The 25,918-nt window shown below is 35.2% G+C and overlaps 1 protein-coding gene across 5 annotated transcripts in view; it reads right to left on the reverse strand.

The window, feature by feature from the left end:
* The window catches only part of CDH12 (cadherin 12), a 1,145,481-nt gene that overhangs the window by 76,946 nt on the left and 1,042,617 nt on the right, over positions 1–25,918 (reverse strand). For all 5 annotated transcript variants that reach the window (XM_031666714.1, XM_031666715.1, XM_031666713.1 and 2 more), the window contains one exon: positions 3,912–4,099. In XM_031666714.1, the coding sequence (XP_031522574.1) occupies positions 3,912–4,099 (188 nt within the window). The remainder of the gene's footprint in view (positions 1–3,911; positions 4,100–25,918) is intronic.

Raw genomic sequence — 25,918 nt, forward strand, 5'->3', positions numbered from 1 at the left:
TTATGTAGAATCTCACAATCTCTCACCATGTCTGTCACTATACCATCACATTCCACATTTCTACCAGTTTCCTGGCTCACTTCTATGGTCTCTTAACTGAGCTATTGTTCTCATTATTTCCTAGTTATTATTGTCTTCAGACAACCAGAGTCACCTGAGTCTACAAGAGTAAGGTGAGGCTGGGCACGGTGGCTCATGCCTGTAATGCCAGCACTTTGGGAGGCCAAGGCGGGTGGATCTCCTGAGGTCAGGAGTTCAAGACCAGCCTGACCAACATGGTGAAACCCCGTCTCTATTAAAAATACAAAAAATTAGCCAGGCGTGTTGGCAGGCACCTGTAATCCCAGCTACTCGGGAGGCTGAGACCTGAGAATCGCTTGAACCCAGGAGACAGAGGTTGTAGTGAGTCTAGATCCCTCCATTGCACTCCAACCTGGGCAACAAGAACAAAACTCCATATCAAAAAAAAAAAAAAAAAGAGTAAAGGTGATCCTACACTCAATATGGGCTCTCTATATCATGATCTGTTAATAATTCAACACCTTTGCCTGGTCTACAGGGCTCTCCCTGGCGAGCCCTTCATCTCTGGGCAAGGGCCTCTTCCTTCACTGCACTCCAGCCCCACTGGCCTTCTTGCCTAGTACACTCCCAATTCAGAGATTTTGAAATTGCTGCTCAAACTTTTAGGAACTCACGTCCCCTAAATACCACATGGTCAGGTTTTTGCTCATATTCCCTTCTAATAGAGAAGCCTTTTTTTTTATTTTTCACCTCACTGTAAGATACTCTCCACCCTCCACATGCCTTGTACCCCTTCACCCTGCTTTAAGTCCTTCTAGCTTGAATTCATCACTGCTGAAAGTGATTTCTAATTTGTTTATCTTCTGACATCCTCAGTTGAATGGAAACTGTTTGAGTGCAGGGAGTGTGTCTATTGAGTTCACTGCCCTATCTCCATAGGAAGTCACTGGAAAACAGTGACTGCTTCCAAAATACCTGTTGAATGAAGTAGTGAAAGTTATGGACATTGAGCTTTATTTAGATAATGAATTTCAGGCCAGTAAAATGGACAACAATGATTAATCCACCACAGGAGAAAAGAGAAGAGTGTGTGTGTGTGCGCTTTTTTATTTGCAGATATACTTACAAGATTATCTACCCTATCTAAATCTATTTTAATAAAAGTGTTATATAATTTTGCATATTTCAATTTTAATACAGTTAAGAAGTATAAAAATTCCAAATAAATTAAACACAATAAATACAAAAAATAAATAACATGACTCATTCTCTGTAGATCTTTCATAATGAAAAAGGCAGATATGTTCTTATTGCTTTCATGATAGTTGAACTTATATAACTGAATGATTACTTTCAAAGATTAATATGTTTTGATATAATAAGATAAAGAATTATTATTAAACCATACCTTTTTCAATTGTGTTAAAAATAAATAAGAATGACATATATTTTTCTAGATTGACACCTAGACATTTATTACTTATTGGTATAGATGGTAAATATGTGTAAATAAAAATGATGATATAAACATAAAACTGCGTGAATATAAAATATAGTTATAATAATTAAATATAAACAAGTATATAGACATAAATATATATAATGTATATCTAGAATTGAATCTTTTGTACTTTAATTTAACTTTGGAAGTATACTTAATTTTATATTTAAATATCATGACTTCTTAATTTAAAATATTTTTTATATTATTAATGATTTTTATTTGTTTCATTTGAATAGATGTTTGTAACCTATTTAAATGTGATTTCTTTGTTGGAGACTTTCTTAGGGAAAATATTAAGTGAGAAGACTTTACATTGATTTGGGATTAAAAGAAAAAGAGAAAAACTAAATAATAATAAGGGAGTAAACTGGATAATAATTTGACATATTTTTCTTTGCAAATTTAGCATAAATTAGCATAAGAGTATTTTGCAAATTTAGCATAAATGCTTAATTTAATATAGTGGGATCATGTGGGATCTAGAAATTAAATTAATTTCTAGACTAAGCATAATTTATGCACAATAGCAGAAATAAAAATATGATAATCTATTTGAAAAATGTGTTTCTTTTTCAGAGTATTTTCATTATCATATATATTGCTTTCTTGTTAAAATTCAGAGTTCCTGAGCAAATATGGGAGGGGCATGCTGATTAATGGAACTGAATGCAAAATATTTATTCTGGTCAAAATAATTACAATGAGCAAATGAGTATTGTATACTGAAGTTTGGGGTGTTTTCTCCAAAATTCTTCAAAATAGAGTGTGTTTTGTAGAAGAGGAGGAAAAGGCTAAATTAAATGAGCTTCGCTTTTCTGCCTTTATTTTCTTATTGGAAATTTCTATAATTTGCCTCATTATTATGGAAGAAAGCTGCACACTTTAAATGCCATTATAATTTTTCTTTCTCACATTAACAGACTCCTTTATGTCACCACCCAACAAAAGACAAAACTACAGACACTGTAAAGAATGATTTCTTTCTGATATTTCAACTAACTTTGCCCTCTGCAATCCTCTTTGGCTCTAGTCTATATGCCATCACTAAACAACTTCCCAGCACAGTCTGTCTTTCTCTCTGTCTGTTTATTGGTAATTCTTTTTCCCTTTCCTCCGTATAGCCCTCTCACATCCATTACTGGCCTTTCACATTTCTTCTACTTCTCAGGGGATTAGAGCTTACACACATCAGTATGCCTCCACTGTGATATCAACCAACATTGTGGTGAATTAGATATTTATATCTTCAGAAGAGCCATAAAAAGGCGCAGTATCAAGGCTGGTGCGGTTAGAGTTACTTTTTGATCTTGTTTTTAAAATAATCTTTATATGTATAGTAATAAAAAATTAGGTTACAATTAAACTCCAGTAAGAATCTTTTTAAATGACATAATCAAATTATCAGGTCTAATTGTTCAACATAAAATAGATAATAGTTGAATCACAAAATAATAGCACCTGTAGAATTAAATACTCAGCATCACTAGGTCTTCTTCTTCTTCTTTTTTTTTTTTAGTTTAAAATACAGTTGACTCTTGAGCAACACAAGTTTGGACTGTGCAGGGCCACTTATATGTGGATTTTCCTCTGCCTCTGCCTCTGCCATCCCAGAGACAGCAATACCAGCCCCTCCTCTTCCTCCTTCTCCTCAGCAATGTGAAGATGATGAGGATGAAGACCTTTATGATGATCCACTAACACTTAACAAAAGTAAATATATTTCCTTTTCCTTATGATTTTCTTAATAACATTTTTTCCTCCCTAGCTTACTTTATTGTAAGAATACAGTATATACGGCCAGGTGTGGTGGCTTAGGCCTGTAATCCCAGCACTTTGGGAGGCCGAGGCGGGTGGATCAGGAGGTCAGGAGTTCGAGACCAGCCTGACCAACATGGTGAAATCCCATCTCTACTAAAAATACGAAAACTAGCCAGGTGTGGTGGTGCATATCTGTAATCTCAGCTACTCAGGAGTCTGAGGCAGGAGAATCCCTTGAAACCAGGATGCGGAGGTTACAGTGAGCCAACATCGCACCACTGCACTCTAGCCTGGGTGACAAGATTGCGACTCCATCTCAAAAAAAAAAAAAAGAATACAGTATACAGTATATACTGTGTATAACTTACAAAATATGTGTCAAATGTTTATGTGATTGGTAAAGCTTCTGGTCAAGAGTAAGCTATTAGTACCGAAATTTTGGAGGATCCAAAAGATACATGCAGATTTTTGACTGCATGGAGTATTAGTACCCCTAACTCCCACATTGTTCAAGGGTCAACTCTATTGCTAATTGAAGGAAAATTAAAATTACTTGTTATTTTCAACATTTATTTTTATCTTCTTCTTATTATTTAGTAGTCAACTGTCCAAACATTTGTTTATGTACCTTTTTCAATTTGATGACTCCCTCTTGTGTATCCTCATCTGTGACGATGTCAAACAAATTTCCCCCATCTCCTGGAACGATATTGTATTCAATTTCTGCATTTTGTCCAAAATCAGGATCCACAGCTCTTATTCTTCCAATAGCTGAGCCAATAGGGGACGACTCAGGAACTTTCAGGTGGAAGATGCCTGATAAGACATAAAATTCAAATTGACAGTGGGGTTAGTAAGAGATATAGTAAGATTACAAGGCTTGAAAAATAGAGTCTACTGAAAGTAAATCACATTTAGAACATTATAGTGCAAAATGAAAAGGCATTTTGCTGTCACGTTTAGGATTATGATTAGGAGTAATAACTTCACTTTTCTCTTCAATATGTGCTGCTCTAGAATTTTAATTGGGCATTATAAATAGTAGAGAATGCTAAAGTAAAATTATTAGCAGGACTTGTTTTACACACTTATTGACATAAAAGTGTACCACATGTCAAATGGGAGGGTGGGACTATTCATGAAATTAATTAGTACTAATACTACAGACTGTAAGACATAGATGAAAAGTTATAGAAGATAGATAGATAGATAGATACATAGAGAAAGTTGAGGTTGTATTTCCTAAAACTAATGACGTCAATAAGTATATATCATTAAACTAAAAACAACCTGTAAAATGATAATCTGTATAGTTAACCAAAATTCTAGTAGATGATAGATTGAAATATAGTATATTATAGACTAAAATTCAGCTTCTATTTAGTAAATTTTAACTTGTCACCCTTCTATATACTTTTACTGATATTTTAAGTCATAAAGTTCTATCTCCTGAAGCTTTTTAATAGCATTAAGAAAGAAAAAAAAAGTAAAATGCTTATTTTTACCACCAGGTGGAGCATTCATATTGTAATGAAATTTATACTGAATCAGCAAAACATAGATAAAACATGTCAGAATCATGGAAAATTGTAATACTCTCAAAAAAAAATAGACATGATTTTAAGGTTTTGTAGAATTTTTAAAAGTCTGACACACAAGAAAGATATAAAAAGCATGCTCTTTTACTGATATTTCATTAAAGCAAATATTAATGGGTTTAACAACAGTCTGTTGAAATTAAAATAAGGAAAGGAAGTGAGAGAAAATAAAAATTAAAAAACAAAACTAAACACAAAAATCTAAAATTTCCATTTTTATATTGGAGTTCCACTTTCAATTTCTCTTACTGGATTTAGAATGGCTCTTTCCCATGGGTAAATCAACTGTGGTGATTCATTCATTTTAGAATTTTAGTTACATTTATGGAAAATAAATTAAGAAGATACTAAAAATGTCTGTTGCATAGAAGTTAATTAAAAATCATATTACAATATTACAGTTATTTTCTCCAGGAAAGTGTGAGAAAAAAAAATCACATCTTGTAGAGATTCTGCCAGATATTTTATTTTTGATTTCCAATTATTTTTGAGGTCCTATGGTTCTTTCACAATCAGTTTCAAAACTTGGTAATTTCATTAGTGTGGGCAACATTTAAATCTCCCATCTTCCCTCCTTCCCCCAGAAAATGATATCTACCATGTGTCTTGCATATGCAGACCAGCCATATTTAAGTCCAGCATATTATCTCCATGGAATGTATATGTGATTTGATCTCAAGACAGCTAAATACTCAACTAAAATTTGTTTATTTTACATACAAGACAAAATGATACTTTACAGTGGTCCATAAGAATTATATTTAAATAATCAGCTTAGTTAATTCATAGTATATCTGCCTTCAAAGAGGATATGAGGGGTCTTTCTAAAAAATGCACTTAAAAGTTGAAATAGATAAAAAAAAATTATAGACCTAACAAAAACAACAACAACAAAAAACTCCCTCCAAGTCACAATGCTAAAGAGTTACATAGATACTATGAAGAAATCTCAGTTAAGAAAAGTCATATTAATTGATCAAAGTAGTAACTTCTCATAGGCTAGGATTATTGTTTTATTTTTATTTCCTAAGCACTTAACGTGGTAGCTGTCATTTAGGGATGCTTAATGTTTGCTGAACTTAAAGCAGTGATTGAACTTGAGGCAATCAAATCAAAGAAGAAAAACAAAACAATGGGTTACATGACATTCCTATTTTCTACCAGAAGGATAAGCCAGATATTCAAGAAGAATCTATCCGATTTCAAATAGACTTAATTACATGGCTTTTGGAACTACTTTCTTAGGGCATAAGTTTTCTTAATAGATAAATTAAAATCTGATCCTAGTGAGGCACTCCTGAGATAATAGGAAATATGAGGGTCCCTGAACTTCTGTTTAATGAGGCAAGAAAGCATGTGACAAAGTTTTTATAGTTGTACTAAACTTAAGGACAAATTCCCCAGAAAAACGACAAGGCACAGAACGTGTGAGTAATTTTTCATTTTCTTTTTTTTTTTTCTTCTTAAATGCCCGTTAAATGAAAATACGACTTATCAGAAACTGTGTTTGTATCTTTTGCATCTTGTTGTGTGATTGTGATGAAGAATCTGAAGGAACATCAAAAGCTTTGAACTCACAGTATGATTGGTCATAGCCCAAACTCATGGTTCATAAATGAGTGTTAGAAAAAGTCTAAATTTTTTTTTCTAATAAAAGAGAGAAATGGAGGTCTATGTTGAACAGTGTACTAGAAATCCTTCTTGATCAGGACTTTTAGTTGGAAACTTAGGGCTAAACATCATCAAGGAAATAGCTGAACAAGTGTTCAGAGAGACAGGGAGCCGTCGAGTATAGTGGATTTCAAACTTCAAATGTGGCCAGCAGTAGGGGTGGTAAAGGTGAAACAGCGAGAGTCACAAGGAGAGGAGTAGTACGAGAATGTTAGGAACTCATGGGCTTCTCACTTAAAGGGCTGGGGACATTTCAGCTTATTCCATCCAATCCATTCAATGAGAGCCAATTCAAGTTACATATTAGGTTTATGAGTTAGCTTTACATTTACATTTGAATGGTTAAAAGCAAAAGTTAAGGGAATTACACATCGATGAAAATGATAGAGCCTGAGGTCCTCTCTAAGGGATTATGGTTAGTGAAGGTGAAGAGTTTAGCGACAGTTGAGATCCTCCAATATGGGTGGGAGGTGGGGGGTAAATTAAAGCACTGAAAGGTATTCCAAAGGGCACTGGATAATTCAAACTGCAGATGAAAGATCCCCCTTTTCAACATAATATGCTGAGATATGAACTTTATGTTTTATAAAAGAACATTTTATGGGGCTAGTAACAATAAATGTAAAGACAGCTATTCTTTGTAGTATTCTACCAATGTAAGTGAAATAGGGTGTTTTGTTTTAAGTTGTCAGCATAGAGAATGCCAACAAATTCCATTTTTATCTAATGGCATTGAAAAACTTGTGATAAACTGAAATAATATCATTGTCCAATAATGATTGATTTACTAGCATTCCACTAGCTTGCATGCCCTCAAAATTAAGATAAAATAAAAGTAAAGCAATAATTCACCACTTACATTTTTGTGTGCATTAAGTTTTAGTGCATGTGAAATGCAAATATCCAGAGCAATGGATTTTCTACTCTTTACATAGCAGACATACATTTTAGTAAGGTGGAAGTCACGTTCATTAAGACAAGTGTTTCTTAATAAAATATTACAGCTGGTAATAAAGTCTGCAGAATATGGATCAAGTCAGAGAAACTATGCATTTGTCATGTTGGATTGTGTAGGTTCTGTCAGTTTATTTCCAATGACTTGACATTTTATCATTTCTAGAATCTCAACAGCAATAAAACTGAGGTCATTCAGCTTAATTCAAAACTGTGAAGTAATCTTCAGCTGTGCCAAAGTTGGATTGTTCATGATGTACTGTGTAATTACACCGCCATCGTCTTTTAGGCGTCCTACTTTTGATGCATATGAAACATCTTAATGGCACTGCCTGTACCACAAGAATTGAGAAATAAAACAGGTGACAAGAGATTGTCCACAGTCAATAAAAATATGTATTTACCTATTCATCAAATATACATATTATGCTTAACCAAAATCTCCATTTTCCCATGGAGAAGGAGGAAACGGCATGCAGTGAACTAAGTATAATGATCAAATTCTTAAATATAATATTCCCTGTTAGTTCCAAGAGTAGAAAAAAAATCAGGTAGTTATAAGCTACGTAAGTATCCTCTCAGTAACTATGTCATTTGAAAAGATACTGATTAGGACATAAACTGTGGGTTGGGGGGTAGAGGACATGCATTGCTACTTAAAAAAAAGGATGTAAAATACATTTACCTTCCTTTTTTGTTTATTGCAGGAAATTTCCAGATACTGATGAAAACACCAAAATAAATATATTTACTTGACAAAATATAAATGAAGATCTTTACTTAAAAATAAAGATTATAGGACCTGAACAAATATATTAAGTGAATGAATGACTTTAAAAATACCACAGCATTCAATAATACCAGTAGCAAGTTAAAAAGAAGATAAAATAATCCATTACAAACTGACTTTTGAAATACATTTTATTTTATCTTTATGTAACAATAATTCTAAAGTTACTAAAAAAAAGAAGTCTATGTTCAGCTGCAAACGAGTTACCTAAATACAAGTAACTAATGCAAATATAATTCATATTTAATAATACAAGAATACTAGAAATATTGGAGGGCTTAAGAACAAATTATTTCAAATTGATGAAAATGTTAAACATTTTTAAAAACTCAAAAACATATATTTGAGACCAACTAAATAGACTATGATTTGAAATATTACATTTCAATTTAAACTTCAAAAAATTATATATAGCACTGAACTATTGATTCAGTAATTGAATTCAACCATTAGATTGTTCAAATGATCCTGCATACTTTTTGTGTGAGAGTGATTTACCTTCTAATGGCTTAGAAATAAAATTGTGTTGTATCAATATTTTATTTTTTTAATGTCTTAAATATATATCACACAGAATTATTTCACCTTACTTAAACAACATGAAAAGAAAATACAAGTAAACAACATATTGTGTGAATAAAAAGGAACTTTATAGAAATTGTGTACCTGTAGCTCTGTGACCTTGAGCAAAATATTTTAAATATCCCTGTTTTGCTGATCTTTTAAAATATTTCTCTTTTCCTGATATGTAAAATTAGTATAACAATATCTACCTTACAGATTTGTTTTTGAAAGTCACTTATACAAAAGTGTATGAAACTCATACAGTATTATCTATTATTACTAGTTAACTTTATAATAATATTTGTATAGTCTATACGTCTTATAATTTTTCCTATCAGAATGGCAATAGCCAACAGGGAACCGTCTATAGAGGTGTGGAGATGAAAGAAAGATCTTAAAACAGTTCTAAAAAGTCATTTTAATTTTAATTGAAATATTTTCCCATATCTTGAAAATTGGAGGATTCAGGAAGAAAAAAATGTTTTGGTGGTGGAAGAACATTTTATGCCCTCTATTTCCTTACAAGCCTGAGGCTATATTTTCAATAAGCCCAAATTAAAGTAATAGAAATATTGTCCACTAGGAAGAACTATCCTGATAACAAAGCTGGATTCAAGCTGGATTTTAGTCAAGCATACTAAACATACGGTGAATGGAATCTCTCAGTAATAACAGAAACATCCACTGCTGCTCATTCCCAGGATGAGGCTAGGATGAACTCTTTTTTTTTTTTTTTTGAGACGGAGTCCCGCTCTGTCTCCCAGGCTGCAGTGCAGTGGCGAGATCTCGGCTCACTGCAAGCTCCGCCTCGCGGGTTCACGCCATTTTCTTGCCTCAGCCTCCAGAATAACTGGGACTACGGGCGCCCGCCACCAGGCCCGGCTAATTTTTTTTTTTTTCTTTTTTTTTTTTTGAGACGGAGTCTTGCTCTGTCGCCCAGGCTGGAGTGCAGTGGCCGGATCTCAGCTCACTGCAAGCTCCGCCTCCCGGGTCTACGCCATTCTCCTGCCTCAGCCTCCCGAGTAGCTGGGACTACAGGCGCCCGCCACCTCGCCCGGCTAGTTTTTTGTATTTTTGTGGTAGAGACAGGGTTTCACCATGTTAGCCAGGATGGTCTGGATCTCCTGACCTCATGATTAGTACGTCTCAGCCTTCCAAAGTGCTGGGATTACAGGCGTGAGCCACCGCGCCCGGCCAGATGGACCTAGTTTTTTATGTGTCAACTATTTGGCCCTAGAGGTTCACTTGATTGGTTAAATTACTTCACCTTTAAGATGTTATAATTGCCCATTCTAGATTTTAACTAACGATATACATGAATAAGAATTGCCATGCACACAATATCCATCATATTAATGAATCAAGATTTATAAATTATCTGTAACAATAGCAATATTTCTTGTCTCCGAACAATGAGAAATTTATTCCTGTAAACTTTTTCTAGTTCTGAGCAGCTAAATGCAATAAAAAAATTTAAGGCTGGATGTTAAATTGTCTTTCAAAAATTATCTTTGCATAGTAGATTAATTGCTGAATTTTCCTGTATCTCAGATGATTGATATTTGACTCAACTACAATTTTTAGTGGTCTCCTTCATGGAATGACAAGGAAAAACACAAACAAAAAGACAAGTGTTCTTCTAGATGGCATTTATGGTCTAGTGGGAGAGAAGTCAATTAAACAATCACACAAACAAAGTAAAATTTTAGAGAAACACCATTGCTCTAAAGGAAAGTTACACAATTCTATTCAATGTTTAAATTGAGAATCTGAGCTGAGACAACATAACGCTGGGGTCTATGAGGTCAGCTAATAGAAAACATTCTAAAGAGAAGTAACCATATGACAACGGTGATATGATCATAGTTTCCAGTCTTACCAGTTTGTTTGTTCAATAACTCCCACTAGGACCTATCATCTCTAATATCAGAACCACCTCTAGTAAATTAACCTACAGCCTATATAGCTTGGCCATGTCCTTTTGTTGCTGCAATTTGGCAAACCCTAACTCTTGATGATGGTAATTATCTTCCTTCTGAAGGAGGAGGGATGGTTCACTGAGGAAAGCCATAGAGAAGCAGTTAGATATTACTATAAATTATGATCATTAACTTTGAATGCCCCTTCAAAATTGCTTAAAAAGCACACAGATTTGCAAAGGTAGCTGACTACCGTTCTGTGTGACTTCTATTTTGAACTGCTCTACTGTCCTCACATATCTGCTTAATTACTAACTTTACTACTTCCTTTCTCAGGTGGTGGCCTTGCCTTGTAGTTCACAGAAAAAAAAAAAAAACAACGATGTTGCATAGGAGATTGCTCAGCTTCCCCAACCTTCAAAGGATCCCACATCAGTGTGACTCATAGTTTGAACAATCATAACATGTAAGATATAATACAAACTTTTTTTTATTTATCTCTCGCTGTTCCTTTAGACTTTCTTCTGTGGGAGTATGCTTTGTCTTGGAAGAAAACAATGGTGAGTAAATGATGTTTCTTCTCACTATTAAATAATAGTCCTATGTTCACTTTAATTTTAAAAACCTAGATTTGGAAGTTAGACATTTCCAATAAATGACATTAACTAATGCATCAATCCATATGCAAAATGAAGACTTCTCCCTTTGGCCACCCCACCCACCTCCAAGCCAATTAGAGCCAGCAGCAGATAGGACATTGGGTTGGGATCTGGATGGATTAGCAGGCTTTCTCTGTCCAAATTTTAAAATTTTTCTTCATCATCTCCTTTCCTGGGGTGTTTTCACCTTATCATTGGAGGCAGGAAAGCTAGGAGACTGGACTGTTCTTACTTGATGATGTGGTTTTTGCTTCTCTGGAGCTGCACAGTGCACTTGGGGGCAGCTCTTGGAAGTTTCTCTTGCAGCAGCTCCCACACCAATGGCATTGCCTCTCCTTTGATGGACTATGACCTCAGCCTCCAGATTTCTGGCGACCCGCTCCACATGCAGATTCTCACTTCAAGGAGAATCTCTTTGCCAGGACTTAGCATAATGCTGGGTTGGTTTTCCCTTCTGCTTACTCATTTCTTGCCATTCCTTTTGTTGTCATACAATTACTTTCCCAAACACAGCCTTGTTCTCTTTTCCTTTCTCTGCTGTTTTCAGGACATTTTAACTGTCCTCAGCACGAGACAGGTATCAGTCCAGGAATTTCCCTCATTTTCTGGGAAAATATGTTAGAGTTTATTATTGATCTTAGCTGAATGGAAGGCCCTATTCATCAAACTTGAGAGGAGTAGGAAGGGCAATCGCACCACTCACTTTTGGTAGATAGAGACTAAACATGGCTTTCTCCAAAGAAATCCTCTGCACATAATTTTCCCTCTACTTCACACTCTACAAAACATGCTTTAAAAGACTAACAAAATACTGCCCGGGCGCAGTGGCTCAAGTCTGTAATCCCAGCACTTTGGGAAGCCAAGACGGGCCAATCACTTGAGGTCAGAAGCTCGAGACCAGCCTGGTCAACATGGTGAAAGTCTATCTCTACTAAAAATACAAAAATTAGCCGGGTATGGTAGTGTGTGCCTGTAATCCCAGTTACTTGGGAGCTGAGGCAGGATAATCACTTGAGCCAGGGAGGCAGATGTTGCAGTGAGGTGAGATCGTGCCACTGCGCACCAGCCTGGGGGACAGAGCGAGACCCTGTCTCAAAACACACACACACACACACACACACACACAGACACAACAAAACAAAAAACCAAAAAACCCCCCAAAAAACAAACAAACAAAAAGACTAACAAAATACCTTACTATGACCGAAAGCTCCAACATTCTTAAAAGCATCTGATATTTCCATTGTAAATTGTGATCTGAGACCATACTCTGCTACATAGTATCTATTATGTGTTAGCTTTATAGTTCATACTTCAATATTAACCTCTTGTTATAGCTGTAAGCATTCTTTCAATTGAAGTGTCCTTCATCTCCACTTTTTCTTCTTAAGCTCCAGCAATTTGTACACATTGTACTATTTTTAGAGAATCAGTTTTCTCTGCACTCAGTACTTTCTTCTCAATGGAGATATTCCCGATGAGACACAAACAGCTCACAGTTGAGCATCTTAACAAAAATTTCGCCTTGTCCCAAATCTGATTCTAGTTACCCCTATCATTTTCTTTTCCCTTTCCAACAGAACTTTTCCAAGAGAATCACTGTTACCCATGCCTTCTTAACATCCACTCCACAGGCAGCCTTACCCGGCTGACTGAACCTATCATTGCATAGCAAAGTTTCCCCTGAGATGTAGTGACTTCCTTGCCACTAAAATCCAGTGGCAATTTCTTAGCTGTGTTCAACACTCTTGGCTATTCCCTGTTTTCTGAAGCACATCTCTTCTGAGACTCTACAGCTGTGGTTTTCTAGCACTCTACTATCATAGTTTCCTCCTACCTTGCAGCTCTCTCCTTGCCAGATTCCTTTGTGGGAATTCTCAGAAAAGATCTGGATAAGTGATTCTCAAACTTACTGCATTTCGGTATCATCTGGAAAGTTAAACAATTTTTTAAATGCTCTAGCGCAGGGACCATCCAAAGAGATTCTGTTTAGTTGTTCTAAGTTTAGAGCTGGATTTATTAAATTCCCTCCTGTTCTACTTTACAAACGTGGTCAAGAATCAATTTTGCCAACTATGTTTATTCAGTCTTTCCTTTTCCTAGGTCACTTCATCTCTCCCTTTTGCTTCATTTACTATCATTATGCTAAACATTCTTTTTATTTTAACTCCAATCTATATTCAGCTTTTGAGTTTTCATACTATACTTGGCAAAATATCATCTTATTCCAAAACATTACTTGGATATCTCCAAGGTGTCTCAGTTTTGACATATTCAAACATGAGATCATAGACTTGCCATGCCTAGATGAAGATTCTCCTACTAGTCACTCTCTCAGCAAGTAGTACTTCTACCTCTCCAGTTCCATGAACTAGAATCTGCTTCCTTGTAGCAAATCCACTGCTATTGTTGATTATTTTACCTCCGAAAATCACTCAAATCTGTCTACACGCTACCATTTTTCACGATGGCCCTGGTCACCACCATCACAGACTACACAACTCACACTTCTTTTCTGTTACTGCCGATGCCTGCTAACTGGTCTTCCCAAATTATTCTCCTCCCCTGGCCTGAGATGTCTTTTCCATGCTGCACAGCAAGGATAGAGAGGTCATTTCCATCACTCCTAAGTAAAAACTCATTTTCTTCTTTCATATAGTCAGGAAATTACCCTTTTAGAAAATCCGTGCGTGTCAACATGAAGGAAAGGAAGAAAATTTTAAATAGAAATTACTCTTGAAGTGGAATAGACACTTAGTAACAGCAATCACTTATATAGCGCTTTCTATTTTCCAGGTACATTTCTAAGCACATTTCCATTATTAACTAATTTTTATCTTCACAGCAAGACTATGAGATACCCACTATTATTGTAACTTCCAGTCATTTATATCCTAGTAAATATTTTAGAACTATATTGGGATAGGGAGAAAAAACAGGTATAATCCCTAATTTTCAGGATCTGTTCATTTCTGTGGTGTAAGAGTTCCCACCATGGTCTATATCAAAGTACTATTGTGATGTCTTGAACAGAGAGTTGAGAAGAAACATGTACAATTGGTTCTGCTGATCTGGTAGAACCTACTATCAGTTTACAAATGAGCAAGTTAGGGCTAATGGCCACGAGGTGAGTCAAGCAAGTAGTATCCCTGATTGAAAACATAGTTCCTCATTTTGTCTGTCCGTTTCTGTTGACTTGCTTGTGCTGCCTGAAAGTCAACCAAATGGATACAATATTTGGTTGATCCATAAGATATTTTAAAATTCAGGTAATTCAGAATTCTTAATTTTAGCTAGACTGAGTGATGCAAATTTCAATTCACTGAGGACTGAGTGGCTTGGGCACACTTGGAGAAAGTTTCCCTTTTTAGTGATTGGAGAGAAAAATCCATGAAAACACCTAGAAAAGGGACATTGGGAGATGTGACAAGGTTCTAGAAGGGGATGGGGCACTAAACATAAAATGATTCTGCTACTGCACCCAAGAAAGAAAGGAAAACCTATTACATCTCTTTCTGTCTTTCCAATTCTTCCTTTCTTCTTACAACGCCACAACATTAAAGTACAAAATATTATGTTTAATAGTATAGTTCTACTACTTATAAGTTTTATAAATACATATCTGCAAAACTAATTGTCCATTGCAACATTATTTTTTTAAGCAAATGCACTAGAAATTCCAACCAACCTAATTCCAAATAGACTATGGAACAAAACCAACTTATATTACTTAATGATTTTCAGAATAATTGGGGTTTCTGATTTTCCAAAATGTGTATTTTTAATATAAGTAATTTATATAACCACTATACTTGTTACATAATAATAAACATGTTGGAGATTTTGGCAAGAGTTCACAACATTTCAAGTGCATCAATAATTTTTCATTGTTATATATTTAATGAAGTACATTTAATATCTCTTAAAACCTTCATTGAATATTTAAACCTTTGTTTATGTTGTCTTTATCTATGTAATTTCTGATGCATTTGACGATATATAGTAAATAAAAAATTCTCAGTGATGCTGCCTAATAGCATTACAAAAATATGCCAGAAGCAACACTAAAAGTTTTTTCCTAAATTATAAATAAATTTAACATCTTATAAAATAAGCTCTTGAAAACCATTGGAATTTATTTTTTATTTTTTATTTTTTGAGATGAAGTCTCACTCCATTGCCCAGGCTGAAGTGCAGTGATAGGATCTCGTCTCACTGCAATGTCTGCCTCCTGGGTTCAAGCAATTCTCCTGTCTAAGCCTCCCAAGTAGCTGGGACTACAGTCGCCTGCCACCAGGCCCAGCTGATTTTGTATTTTTAGTAAAGACAAGGTTTCACCATATTGGTCAGGCTGGTCTCGAACTCCTGACCTCAGGTGATCCACCCGCCTCGACCTCCCAAAGTGCTGGGGTTACAGGCATGAGCCACTGTGCCTGGCCAAAAGCATTGAAAATTTTAAGTCAGCTTACTCACAAGTTTGACTTCTCACTAGTTTTCTTCTGAAACATGAGGAGAGTTGTCTAAAAAAGATGAAATTTGGTAATGCTCTTTTCCTATGTATATTTTGCTTTCTTTTAGCCAAAACTAATTATTTCAATAACAACTCATTCACCAATTTGCAAATTTGATTTGTGAATATTCATCATATATCACATATGGACACAATGGTTTAAATTTTCTGTCATTTCCTGCATTTTTAAAAAATATTTTCTGTTATCCTTGTTTTCCTGCTTTTACCTAAAATGTTTTACTTGTCTACTACTTCACATATTTCTATGTATAAAATCTATTATTCTTTCTGGGACAACCTAAAGCCACATTTTGATGATATTTTTCCTTTTGTCTTTGCAATTTTATTTGTTTCACACTTCTATGCATACATAAATCATATGTCCTTTTTTTTTTTTTTTTTTTGCAATAGTCTAAATATTTAGGAATACATTGTTTTTACTCCAGATGGTATAAATGTGCATTAACTTAAAAATCTCCCTACCTGTCTGGGTGTGGTGGCTCACGCCTATAATCCCAGCCTTTTGGGAGGCCGAGGTGGGCGATCACCTGAGGTCAGGAGTTTAAGACCAGCCTGGCCAACAGGGCAAAACCTGTCTCTACTAAAAATACAAAAATTATCCAGGTGTGGTAGTGCATGCCTGTAATCCCAGCGACTCAGGAGGCTGAGGCAGGAGAAGAGCTTGAACCCAGGAGGTGGAGGCTGCAGTGAGCCAAGATCATGCCACTTCACTCCACACTCTAGCCTGGGCTAGAGAGAGAGATTCCATCTCAAAATAAATAAATAAATAAAAAAATAAATACCAAAAAAAAAAACCCTCCCTATTTTTACACTATCTTTTGAAGAGAAGAAATTAAAAATTTTATCTTCTTTATGCAGTGCAAAATGAAAATGACAGGTTTTTTTCCTTTATACTGTAATGAAACTTGCAGTGAATGAAACATTATTCCTGAAATGATACACTCCCTTGTGTCTGGCATTTGTTAACAAAATATATTTCTTAGTACCAGGTCTTTTGTTTCCGTGGTTTTTAATATTGCTCAGATTCCTGTTAACTTTCTTAAAGAACTACTTTAGGGGCCGGGCGCGGTGGCTCAAGCCTGTAATCCCAGCACTTTGGGAGGCCGAGACGGGTGGATCACGAGGTCAGAAGATCGAGACCATCCTGGCAAACACGGTGAAACCCCGTCTCTACTAAAAAATACAAAAAACTAGCCGGGCGAGATGGCGGGCGCCTGTAGTCCCAGTTACTTGGGAGGCTGAGGCAGGAGAATGGCGTAAACCCGGGAGGCGGAGCTTGCAGTGAGCTGAGATCCGGCCACTGCACTCCAGCCCGGGCGACAGAGGGAGACTCCGTCTCAAAAAAAAAAAAAAAAAGAACTACGTTAGAAGTCTCATTTCCTTGTCTATATAATTTCTAAGACCAATAATAAGGCAAATAGGAAATAGAGAACTGTAAACATTGTGAAATAAATGGTGACTTTAGGATGCTTTCACATCTGTGACTAAAGATTGCCGTTGCCATCTGAAATCTATGCATTAAAGAATTGAGGAGGTTGTGTTTAAAGTCCTCCTCGTAACTTCATTCTCCTACCTGGGTTTTCTTATACACAAGACTTAAATAGAGCTACGTCTTTTAAAATCTGGCTAAGTATATCCATTCTCCAAACCTCATTGATCACTTCTATGTTTTTGTCTCTTAGAAATGTTCCTTTGGGCCTGGTGTGGTGGCTCACATGTGTAATCCCAGCACTTTGAGAGGCCGAGGCAGGTGGATCACCTGATGTCAGGAGTTCAAGACCAGCTTGGCCAACATGGTGAAACCTGATCTCTACCAAAAATAGAAAAATTGGCTGCGCATGTTGGTGGGCGCCTGTAATCCCAGCTACTTGGGAGACTGAGGCAAGAGAACTGCTTGAACCCAGGAGGTGGAGGTTGCAGTGAGTCGAGATCGTGCCATTGCACTCCAGACTGGGTGACAAGAGTGAAACTCCTTCTCAAAAAAAAAAAAAAAAAAAAAAAAAAAAAAAAAAAAAAAGGGAAACGCTTCTTTGACTCTCACTTCTCTTGAAAATGTAAGAGGGACAAGGAGAAGGAAAAAATTAAAAATAAACATCTTTACTGTCAGATATTTTAGTTGTATTGATTTACTTAATTCTCCCAGAAGCACAATATATTATTATTAATATGGCTATATAATTTATAAGCCAAACAGAGCCACTTTTGAGAGTAAAACAAATCAGTCTGAGTAATTAATTTGAGGTCATAGGTATAAAATGGAATTATCTCTGGCACACAAGTATAGCTGATCACCCTATTTATTATCTCAATTTGATTATGTAAAAGCTTCAGGTCAGAGTTTATTCAGTTTACTCAGGCCCCAGTGAGTAAATAGCAGAGCTGCGTTTCCCATCTGTACCTTTCCAAGAGTCTAGTCCTTCTGTGCTTTACAAATCACTTTATAAGCTTAAAAATATTCACAATGGCCAGGTGCAGTGGCTCATGCCTCTATTCCCAGCACTTTGGAAGGCTGAGGGAGGTGGATCATGAGGTCAGGAGTTCAAGACCAGCCTGGCCAAGATGGTTAAACCCTGTCTCTACTAAAAATACAAAAAAAGAAAAATAGCCCGGCATGGTGGCGGGTGCCTGAAATCCCAGCTACTCGCGAGGCTGAGGCAGAGAATTGCTTGAACCTGGGAGGTGGAGGTCGCAGTGAATCGAGATGGCACCACTGCACTCCAAGCCAGGGTGACAGAGAAAGACTCTGTCTCAAAAAAAAAATATATATATATATATATGTATATATATATATGTGTGTATATATATACACACACACACATACACACACACACACACAGAGATACTTTAAAACAATGTCTTTTCAGTTTTGATTAGTGGAGCAGTGGATTGAAAGCCCCATATTCATGTTTAGGGCCCCTACTCCTAGCTACTGGGACAATTCTGATGTTGGAAGCAGTAATCTATATTTTCATAAACATCAATACCATAGCTCTAATGTGCTATCCACTTACGTTCTGCTGTATCATACATGTAACTACAAAGTTTCTGGCTCCATCTCTCACTATCTCTTTTTCTTTCAGTTTCCTCTTCTAAAAATATACAAATAAATAGAACCTACTCATACGGATTAAGGAAATTAATATGCAATTTTAATGGTGTCTTTACATAGTACAGGTGCAATATATGTGAGCTGCTCTTCTCTCTGTAATAATTGCCTTATTCTCTAAAGAGAAGTGGCAAATGTACCACCTGGGGAAATCTGGGAACTGGCTAATGCAGTTCCAGTAGCCAAATTCAGAAAAGCAGGCTAAGGACTTGTGAACTTGCAGACTTAGTAAGTAAAGGAGAGGTATGGGTAGATCACAGTCAGATGTTTTATTATGACTAAGTTGGATAAGTTCTGTTTCTAGTATCCATGTACTTGCCCTGATTCTCAGGGGATTGTCAAGAGAGACAATTTTCTCCTATGTTTGCAGAAAGGCCAAAAGGTGGGGACAGAAGAGCTTTCCAGTTCAGGTTTTCTTATGTTTTAATTTGTTTGCCTGTTTAGGAACTTACAGGTTTTAATCTCTCATAGGTAAAGTCTCATATTTGAGTTGTATGGTAGACTACATAACACTATATTATTCATGCCACTCTGCCAATATTTTAAGTTCTAAAAAAGTCACTTAAAGTGAGCTGGAAAGTAGACAGATTAACCTTAACAAATATTATAAATATTAAATGGACCCATGGGCTTTAACATTATTTTTTATAACATTGGTCAGATTAGGGGCAATATCTTTAATATCACTTCAATTTTAAGCATTATTTAATATCTTTCAAAAAAATGATTTAAAACTAAAGGTCATATTTCTAAGGGACCTGTCAATGTTATTGCTCATATGCTAGGTTCTTCTGAGACTCTGCTAACGGCACCATGAAACAGTCATGTTACAATCTTTGTCCTTTAGCACATGGTGAACAGAACTAAGTAAGTCAAAGAAAATGTTCAGCACCACTTAAAAATGATTCATGCTCTCGTTAGCAAAGGACAATGTGATAGTAATAATAATAGCCATGAGAAATTTTTTTTTAATTTGTTAATTTTCTTTTTGTATGCTTACATCGGCCTATATATAGCCCAGTGAAACTCATGATCTCCTTGTGGGAGAATCTGGAGCACAGTGTTTTTTTCTGAGCTTGCATTCAAATTGCATTCAGTTCCAACGTTAGCCTCGAAGCATCTGTATCTGGCAGTGTTAAGCTATTTGGAAGACATCTAAACAAGATATACCACTATATATGAGTGTTTGTTTGTTTAGTTAGTTTAAAATGAATACATTTTAATATTTAGTCTTTACCCAAATATATCTGTAGGACTACAATTTTGCATGAATACAAAATATTCTCATGAGATACACAATTAACTTACTAACTTATTCACTCTAATAAGTAATGGAAATGCTTATTACACATGATATACATGGTATATACATTATATAAAATATATCATATATGATCATTATATATTGATCATATATTACATATCATATATTAATATATTATATAATATATATCTCATATGATATATAATATATGTATATCATGTATCTCATATATATTCATACACATTATTCAAGGAATCAGCACTTGCTGGCTCATCACAGTAAACCAGTGATCTTCAGATTTGCTCTGTAGACTACCTGTATCAGAATTTACCACAACACTTATCTAAAATTTAGATTTCTTAGGTCCAAGCTATGTCAGTTGAAACAAAACTTCCCTCACTGGGGATATGGGATCCCAAGGGATTCTTCAGGCAAATGTAATTTGAGAGCCACTGTAAGATCTGCTGGAGAGTGGGGTCTACGTTCTCATTGCCATGCGTTACCTTCAGCACGTAGTCATTTTTGTTTACTTTTATTGAAGTAGACAAAAGACCTATTTGGTAATTAAATTAGATGTGTTTATTCCACTTAGAAGAAAAGCTGGTTTTATAACGTGTCTTGGCTTATTTTTCAAAAACAGGAATAGTGTCATCAAATGTGATGACTTTTTTCCATTACTCATGCCTATAATTATTATGAGACTCAGGGAGTACCCGAATACAAGGTCATGGCTTTTTGTTTAATATTTTTAAATGCTTATATTTACAGTTTTATTTTTTATGCCTTTTAAATGTTTCCACCCCCAAGTGAGAGGATACACACACACGCGTACACACAATTCATAAAACATATATATCTCATATATATGCATACACATAAATACACACAACATCAAAGTTCTATTTGTCTATTTTTGTCTTACCCATATCTTTGGGAAATATTGACCAAAAAGGTAATATATTCATGTACAGTATCTAAATAATCCAGGTTAAAATATTAATAATGTCCCAAATACTACTTTTGAAAATTACATTCTCTTCCTACGCTGGAGATATTTAGAAGAAAAGCATGGTCCTGAAAACAGTAGATTAGGTAAATTTGTCATCAAAGAATGCTAGCAAAGTGTTATCTGTTTGAAATTACTTAAACATTAGTAGAAATAGAATTGTGAGAACTAAATTGTATACTAAAATTGATGCTGAACAAGCACCAGTCCTACATTTTAGAAACAAACACGTATTTGTATAATTGAAACATTAACATATCATGAACTTTTTGTATTACTATTTAAAACCTCCACCTGCTCTCGATTAAGGAAAACCTTACCATTCATTTTGTAGTCAAAACTTCTTTATTAAATTATATGATAGATAATTATACATTAACCTTGCAGATCAAATTGGCCCACACCATCTCTTCAACCTCAATTATTTGAATAAGCTGAAGTAGTTATCCTCATTTAATAGTAGTAGATTTCACCTAAGAGCCATTATTTTAGCCATACTTCCTTGGCATTTTCTTTCAGAGTCCTTGCAACCATCTTTTTATTTTCCATCCATTTACTTAAGAGAGCATACCGCAGATAGTGATAAGAGTGGCAATTCACCTTTGTTTCACCCTCTGGGGAATCATTTATGTGCATGCTGGGGGTGTTATCAGTTGTTTGCACTTGTTGTGCAGGCAGGCAATAGACTCTTAACCAGACTTCCCAGGAAATATGGGAGGTGAGAGAGGCATATAATTTACTCACAACAGTAACAAAGTCAGCAGCACATTGTGGGTAGCAGATTGCCTTCTCTGGACTCAAATAACAGGAAATATTTTATCCTAGAGTATGATTTCATGACTTTGAGACTCTATGAATATACATACACACACACACACACACACACACACACGTTTAGCTTTATAACAATTTATAAAGAGTTATGAATGCGCAGAATGTATATATATGTGTGTGTGTGTATATATATATACACACATATATACACAAATGAATTTACATCACAGAACACTTGTTTTTTAGCAGGTAATCTCAGATATTAAGACAGTCAAACATTAAGTACCTGACAAAGTATAAAGATGTGTTTTTATATGGCAAAATGTAACTGTCAAAATTCAATTAGCTTTTCGCTATTTATGCAAAATGACTTATTATATGATTTTATCAAGAAAATTTTAACCCTAGAAGTTTACCATTTTCCAGGTTTAAGAATGCCAAATGGTAAACAATGAAATAGACTTCGTGGCCACATCAAGGTGTAGCTGAATTCATGTTTATTCTAAAATCTTTATACGTTACATATTTTAAAAAACATTTATTTAAAAAAAAGACCTGTGGTAGATTTCAAGATCATAAAAGAACCTGGGTGCCAAATACATTAATGACAGGATGAAAAGAGAAAATATATTTTACTTAAACGTATCAATATTTTTAACTGAATAAAAGTACAGTTATTAGCATGTTATCTTTAATAATTCAATAATTAACCTGGACATCTTATAGTCTTTCTATGTCATTAAATCTACAGGAGAAGAAAAAACATATAGATGCATATGTATGTGTACATATATACACGCACATACATATATATGTTGTTTTTAATCTGACAGCTTACATAAACAAAGACAAAATATTGTTCACTGTTCTGTAAGCATTTTGGCTGATGCTTTTACTACTTCAATTTTATTTTGACATTTTTTGTCAATTTCAGGATAATAAGAATTTTTATATCTTCAGGTGTTAACAAGTTAATAAACTATGATATAATACAACTATGTTTTATTCTGCAATTATTATGTAAATGAAGTATTACTGACTTGTAACAGAATAAAGAATAATATAGCTCTTAATAGAAACTGTCAATACAAACACGTTTGTAGATATTTAATCAAAACAGAATTGCTTTAAAATATTGTTGTATTTATGAGTAAGAAATTTTCTTAGAACAATTATTGATGTACTATTTTCTATGTTCAAATCCATTTACCATACAAACAATTATCTTATCTGTTATTATATTGAAATAGAAAGGAAAACACACATACACACACACGCACTCTTTTACATTTTCTATAATGGAAAACTCTCCTTTCATCAAATGTTGTATACAGAGTACTTTATTTTACTTAATTTGTTTTCATATTTCTTACAAAATTATCGTACAGAAAAAGTGACCAAGTGGGAAAAGTTTGAATATTTTGCAAAATGAGAATTAACGACATCACTTAATTGATTTAACCTTACAATGTATAATTTAGATCAGCTTGTTAGATGGTTTTGTCATTTAAAATTCATGTATTGGAAGCCATCAGCACTTCTCTGTAGCTTATTTTAACAGATGGAGATCCTCTACAGATATCCTTGGCTGTAGTAGATGGAAGCTATTTAACTCTATGGAAAACATTTTGTAAATAAATTATGTTGTCTTTATATAACTTCAGGAACAGCTCTTTTCATATGCCATGTATCATTTCTATTTCTGAAACAATATTACTACCTTTATATGAAGACCGTTTTCTGGGTTATCTGTAGGATCTTTTGGGGAAAACACAGACATTGAAAGCAAATTACCATTAAAGAGGGAGAGTGCAAAAAAGTTAGGGTTCTTAGACAAGTTATCTGTCCAACCACTCTTAATAATATAGCCTTGCTCCTTTATTTCTAAAAGTGAGAAAATGCTATACAGTCATAATGAGAGTTAAGTGGGAATACACATGCAACTCACTTTCTGTAGTGCATGACACACAGTGATTTATTAGTCCATATCCTCATCACATCATCATATCAAATTGGCAGTGATATCTGGTATGTGATATCTCAGAAACTATATATTTTACAACAACAATAAAATAGGAAACTACACATGCATGATACAAATGCCTATGCCATTTACATTTTTTCCATCTCAGACTAAGAGGTCACATACAGAAAGCCAAAATGCTTTACGATTAGTACTTTTTTTTTTTTTTTTTGAGATGGAGTCTCTCTGTCGCCCAGGCTGGAGTGCAGTGGCACGATCTAGGCTCACTGCAAGCTCCGCCTCCCGGGTTCAGGTCATTCTCCTGCCTCAGCCTCCCGAGTAGCTGGGACTACAGGCGCTGCCACCACGCCCAGCTAATTGTTGTATTTTTAGTAGAGACGGGGTTTCACCATGTAAGCCAGGATGGTCTCGATCTCCTGACCTTGTGATCCGCCCGCCTTGACCTTCCACAGCGCTGGGATTACAGACGTGAGCCACCGCGCCTGGCCACGATTAGTAAATTTTAAGAAATTTATCTGTGTTGCTTAAGCAATTAAAAGAGTATCTCATAAAGGTCACCTGGAGAAAGTTTTTTGGTTTTTTTTTTGTTTTTTGTTTTTTTTTTTAGGATGAATGTTGAACAATCATGAACAAATATAGTTAGTTGTGGGAAATTCTTTCTTATGTACGTATGGAATATAATGGAATATATTTTATTGACTTCCACATTGAAAAGGCTATTATTTCAGTTTGTAATTCTATATCACACTTGATGGTTAAGTGTGCCACATGAGAAATATTCCTGAAAAAAGAGCATTGACTTTTAAAGAATTGGCTTTTCTCTTTTTAAATGTTTTGCTCTGTCTTTTCCTCTAAAGGATGTAATTCAAAATGACAGTGTAGTAAAAAGGTCTTAACACAAAAACATGTAAAATTTCAGGGAGATGAATTTCTTTTTCATTCAAAATGTGAAAACCTCTTCTTTTTCCTGGTTCAAAATATCCCCCACCTGTTAGAGTTTCAGACAATAAACAATCCAAGTGTTCATGTAATATAAGCAGAAAATAATTTGATCACAGTGATCTCTTTGATAGATTTCTTCTGCCCTCTCATTTCCCTGTTTATGAGTGGTGACAACATATGCCATGATTTTTTTGCAAATGTGCTCTAAGATTTTAGAATGACAGAGAAAGAAAACTAATAACTTTTATTTTAATATGATGTTAAACTGGAAGGAATTTGAACTTCTGATTTTTTGTTAAATCAGTTAATTTTGTTGATCTTCAGCAAGTTATTCTTTATAGGCCTCAGTTTCTTAACAGTAGTAGGTGAAAAACAGTGATCTTAGAGTATTGATGTGAAAAGGTAACCAAGATAGTAATGATAAAGTTCTTGACGCATATGTAAATGTTTTAAAAGTTTCAATGCCAGCCAGGCGAGGTGGCCCACGCCTGCAATCCCAGCACTTTGGGAGGCCAAGACAGGTGGATCACCTGAGGTCAGGAGTTCAAGACCAGCCTGACCAACATGGTGAAACCCCGTCTCTACTAAAAATACAAAAATTAGCTGGGCGTAGTGGCAGACCCCTGTAATCCCAGCTGCTTGGGAGGCTGAGACAGGAGAATCGCTGGAACCTGGGAGGTGGAGGTTGCAGTGAGCCAAGATCACGCCATTGCACTCCAGCCTGGGCCACAGAGTACTCCATCTCAAAAAAAAAAAAAGTTCCAATGCCCTTATCCTCCACATTTTTTGCAAGTACATCTCACAGACTTTCCCTTAGACCTGTAGATTCAACCTTGAATAAATGTCATGCAGGACTACTACTTTATTCAGACA

Source organism: Papio anubis, chromosome 5, assembly GCF_008728515.1.
Source record: "Papio anubis isolate 15944 chromosome 5, Panubis1.0, whole genome shotgun sequence".
Lineage (NCBI taxonomy): Eukaryota > Metazoa > Chordata > Mammalia > Primates > Cercopithecidae > Papio > Papio anubis.